The sequence below is a fragment of the Corvus brachyrhynchos genome, unplaced genomic scaffold, assembly GCF_000691975.1.
Source record: "Corvus brachyrhynchos isolate BGI_N302 unplaced genomic scaffold, ASM69197v1 scaffold933, whole genome shotgun sequence".
NCBI classification, from domain to species: domain Eukaryota; kingdom Metazoa; phylum Chordata; class Aves; order Passeriformes; family Corvidae; genus Corvus; species Corvus brachyrhynchos.
The window spans coordinates 89897-94543 of NW_008237401.1; the positions used below are offsets into that span (position 1 = coordinate 89897).

Sequence of the window (4647 nt, forward strand, 5' to 3'; positions counted from 1 at the left end):
GCGGCGGGGGGCCCTGCGGAGCCCTCGGAGGGGCGGGCTCAGCATCATCCCAAATCCCGAATCCCAAATCCCGAATCCCACGGGGGGGCCGAGGGGTCTCGGGGCAGGGTAATGGCTCCTCCTCCTCCTCACTCAGACACGACCCAAAATCCCTAAATCGACCCTAAATCGCTGCAGGGCCCTTGGCTGCCCCTGATGGGGTGATTGGAGAGGCTGCTGGGGCTTTTGGGAGATTTTTGGGGCTGCGGGGAGAGCTGGAAGTGCCACAGGGATGGTGGCCGGGACAGGAGGATGTGGCACATCCACACTCAACCACGCCGGGGGTATTTGGCTGGTCCAGCCAGAGGAGTTTTTTTGGCTGGTCCTGCCCAAAGGTTTTCTCTGGCTGCACAAAGCACACAAATATTTCTCATTCTCAGGGACCAGACCCCTCCCTCCCCTCCCAAACTCATTTTCACTTCTGCCAAAAAGGCCTTCTGGCCCAGGAGAGGGGGGGTTGCTCCCTGCCCAGCTCCATCCTCCCAGCAGTGGCGAGGTGACGGAGCTCTCCCAGTGCTCCCAGTTTGGCTTCGGGCAAGGGGATGAGTCACAGCTCAGCCAGAGCTGCGTCCCCAAGCCCCTGGCCTGACTCAGGACCTTGTTGCTCCAGGAAAACACGGATCAAAACCCAAGCTGGCCTCCAAAAGGGACCATTTGAAGGACAAATAAACCTGGAACAGAGCTGTGGACAGCCTGAGCTTCCCAAATCCTCCGTTCCTGGTCTCCAGACCCACACGTGACCCCTGTCTGTGGGATAATCAGGGAAAATCTCCCGCCACCCACACAAGTAGAAGTGAAGTGGTTCCAGGTCCACCAGACTGGTCCATCAGGTGACCACGAGCCAGCCGAGCTTCCCAGCCACCTTCACCCCGGGTTTTCCTTCTGGAACAACTCAGGACTCACACGGAGCCCTTGGGAAACTCCTGCTCCCAGCCTGACTCAGACTTGGAGCTTCTCCTGTGCGCTGGCCTTGCAAAATTCCTCATCTTTCATCCCAAGGGGACTCGGCCGCTCCTGGGACATCAGATACGGGCTCCTGGCAGCGTCGGGGGTGATGAAATCCCATCCTCATCAGTGGATCACAGTTCACGCTTTGTGCAAGAACTTGGCAGTGCCAGCACCACCTCATCCCCATGGGATCCCAGGAGCCAAATCCTGGCGGCTCCGAGCTTCTCCTTAAAGCCAGAGCTCCTCTCCCTCGGCCCCCTCGAACCTCTCCCGGGCACCACGGGGTGGGGAAGGGTGAGCAGCCCGGTCCCTGCTGCGCTTCCACCTGAGCAGCCCCAGTGGCTGCGGGAGGAAGGTGGATGTGGGATTGGAATTGGAAAATACCCAGCGGTATTTTTCCGTGCGTAAATGGAAAGGAGGAGCCAGAGGAGGGTTCCTTGTGCTTTGCGGGACCAAAGCAGGGCCAGACACACCAGGAACCAACTGGTGGGCCAGGCTGAGGACCAGGGAAGTTGGATAATCCACCCAGCATGGAAAATCCCGCTCCCCTTCCCCCGCGGAGCCCGGCTGGACCCGTTCCCAGCAGGACCCAGTTGTCCCAGTAGGGCTCAGTCCCTGGTTTAGGGCAGCGCTCCCAGCCCATCCCCTGGGATGCCGCAGCCCTGGAGCCCCCGCGGCCCGGCCCCGCTGGTTACTCACGGCCGGACACGCAGCCCAGGGCAATTCCTGCCCCGAACAGGAGGATCCAGGTCTCCATCGTCCCTCGGGAGGCGGGATGGGCGTCCCGGGAGCGGGTTGGGAATGCCGGAGCTCCCCGGCGCTCCCTGCTATTTGTGGGTCCCGCGGGAGAGGAGGGAGGGGCGTGATGGCAGCGAGGGCTCCACGGGCGGGCTGCACCCAAACTTCCCCAAAACTCATTAAGCGCGTGGTTAATTACAGGCTGCCCGCAGTGGGAGGAGGGCTGGTAAATCCAGAATCCCGGGGTTGCTCCACAGCTCCCGTGCCTGACCCCCGGGGGTGGCCGAGGCTGAGGGGGAGCGTCCCGGGGGGGCTTTGCCCACCCACGGGGGGCTGAACTGGGGACCAGGGGCACCCCCGGGTCCCTCACTGGGCCTCGCGCTCCGGGCAACTGGTGTGAACTGGGAGCGGCATGAACTGGGGGTAATGAGCTCTCCTAACTCAGCTCTGGAGGCTGTGACCCGCCCCCGGCACGGATCAGCCTCGTTGGAGCCTCAGGGCAGCACCAGGAAAGCCCAAAACACCACCCCAGTCCCGGTGTGAGGTTTTGGGGTTACCCCAGTGTGGTCCCACTCCTGGGATGAGCCCAGAGCTGCCCCAGGGACCCTCCACGGCCCCATTCCTGCCCAGGCTCAGCCCAATCAATCCTGATGGAAGATGTTCCCAGTCCTGGAGCCTGTCCCGCTGCCGACCAGTCCCCACAAAGGCCTGGAGTGACCAGACTGGCGTGGGTCCAGTGCCTGGCCTGCTCTGCTGCTGGAGGGTGCTGGGAAAGTCCAGCTCTGCCACACAAATGCCCCCGGCTCTTCCCAGCCTGGTCTCCGGCACGGGCTGATCCCAACTCACCCATCGGGAGCAGGGCTGCCCACAGGCATCGCCCTTTTTCTCATTCCAGGGAAATAACGGAGCACCAGCAGCGCTGAGGGTCTCCCACGGGCACCCCCAGGCCTCTGCCTCCCCCTCCTCACTCCCTGGCATGTTTTCCCGGGAAGCTGCATCCCAAACCTTGCCCAAAGCCCGCAGGATTTGCTCCAGATACTTCTCCCCACCCTCACTGGCCCGGGGATGGCCAATACCGGCTGGTCCTGGTGGTCCAGGTCCCTCTGGCTTGGCCTGGTGCAATTCTAGGCAGGGTCAGCATCTGGAGGCTCCCAGAACCAGCCCCAGGCTCTCCCGGACACAGCCTCGATGCTTCGGGAGCAGCTGCAGGACCAGGACAGGGTGTCCACCCTGAGGAGAGGATCATCCTCTGTGCCTCCTGCCTGGGCAGCTGAGAACTGACCCCAAACAGCTCCTGAGGAGCTGGGGTGATGCCCAGGATCCCTCCTGGAGCAGGGAGCGGTCCCTGCTGTGCCCCAGGCGGTGTCAGCTGGCACGGGAGCGGCGTTTGGTGTAATAAGGGCCGGGTTTGGCTTCTCCCTCACCCCTCAGTCATTTCCTGAGCTGTCCCCTCCTGGTGCGTCACCTCCACTGGGGCGGCTCTGGGGCTGTCCCCTGGGTCACATCGGGGGCACCGCAGCCCCTTTTCCTCCCAGGTGGGTGCAGGGGGTGACCCCGGGCTCAGAGAAGAACAGGGAGCACAGCCATGCGTACAAAAATACCTCTATTGCTCTGCCCGGAGCTCTCCGGGGCCCCAGCTGCCCCACACGGCCGGACCCGCTGCACAGCCGAGCTCGGGGCCAGCTCCAGCACAGCCCGGGGCCACCGGGAGCAGAGCCAGGGGCTGCCCCGCCGCCGGCAGCCGGGCCCCCATCACCACTCCGGGCCCCCATAACCACTCCAGCCCCAAATCACCGCTCCGGGCCCCCATCCTCACTCTGGGCCCCCATCCCCGCTCTGGGCCCCCATCCCTGCTCCGGCCCCGTGACCCTCAGGGCTCCAGGTCCCGGGAGAGCCGCAGCAGCTCCTTCTGGCTGTCCCTGGCTCTCAGGTGCTGCAGGTAGGCCCAGGTGGAGACGGGGTTCCGCACGCTCAGGGACTGCTCCGAGCCTGCGGGGAGAGACGAGGTCAAGTCCCCTCCACCCCCACGGCACAGCCTGGTGACCTTCTCCATCCCTGCAGGATCACCCCACGGATCCCCCTGCGCTGCCCTCCGTCACCTCCAAACCTCCACACCACCCCTGGCCTGGCTCACGGATCCCCCTCCACTGATCCCTCCATCTCCATCCCCTCTCCCGCAGCTCAGGGACCCCCGCACAGGGTTGGGGGTTGCCCAGGGCCGGGGTAGGGATCAGACTGATGAACTCCAGACATACACGTGGAGATCCTGACGGCCTTGGTGTCCTCGGGCCGGTGCGGGGAGCGGTTCCGCAGCGGGGACAGCGGAGCTGGGTGGGGACAGAGAGAAGGGGGCTCAGCCCTGTCCCCAGGGGACGCTCCCGGCCCCCTCCCCGGCTCCCGGGAACACTCACCGTGCGCGTGGCCCCGGCAGCGCTGCAGGACTCGCACGGTCTTGGCCATCATGTGCTGTGGGCGAGGCACAGGGGTCACCTGCTGCCACCTGGCCCCATTTGGATCCCCAAAAACTCTGTCCCTGCCATGGCTGTGACCACACTGGGACACCCCGGCTGCTGGGGGGCTGCCCCAGGGGATGGGGGCACAGCAGGGTCCTCAGAGAGGGGTCCCCGGGGAGCCACCCCCCCCACTCACCATCTTCTCGAAGTTGATGAGGTTCTCAGCCAGGGTGCGATTGCCCTCGTGGATGAAGGTCATGTCTGGGGGGGTTTAGGGGTCAGAGCAGGCTCCCCGGTCCCTGGGAGCACTGGACAGGCCCAGAGGGTCCCCACCAGCCCAGCCCAACGCCAGACACCCACCTTTGAGCAGGAGGGGCACGAAGGGGATGATGGGGGGGCTCATCTTGGCCACGGCCAGGCGATAGACGCGGTGGTTCCACGACGGGTCCTGGGGACGGAGCGGGGCGGG

The 4647-nt window shown here is 64.9% G+C and overlaps 2 protein-coding genes across 2 annotated transcripts in view; both read right to left on the reverse strand.

Annotated features, from left to right (window-relative positions):
- Positions 1–1859, reverse strand: part of ENDOU (endonuclease, poly(U) specific) — a 5712-nt gene extending 3853 nt beyond the window's left edge. The window contains exon 1 of the mRNA XM_017730742.1: positions 1687–1859. Within this exon, the coding sequence (XP_017586231.1) occupies positions 1687–1744 (58 nt within the window). The 5' untranslated portion in view covers positions 1745–1859. The remainder of the gene's footprint in view (positions 1–1686) is intronic.
- Positions 1860–3311: 1452 nt separating this feature from the next.
- The window catches only part of LOC103613210 (rap guanine nucleotide exchange factor 3), a 6407-nt gene continuing 5071 nt past the window's right edge, over positions 3312–4647 (reverse strand). Inside the window, exons 10-14 of the mRNA XM_017730735.1 lie at positions 4539–4647; positions 4375–4439; positions 4137–4191; positions 3981–4052; positions 3312–3714 (exon numbers count right to left, since the gene is read on the reverse strand). Coding sequence (XP_017586224.1) covers positions 3596–3714; positions 3981–4052; positions 4137–4191; positions 4375–4439; positions 4539–4647 — 420 coding nt within the window. The 3' untranslated portion in view covers positions 3312–3595. The remainder of the gene's footprint in view (positions 3715–3980; positions 4053–4136; positions 4192–4374; positions 4440–4538) is intronic.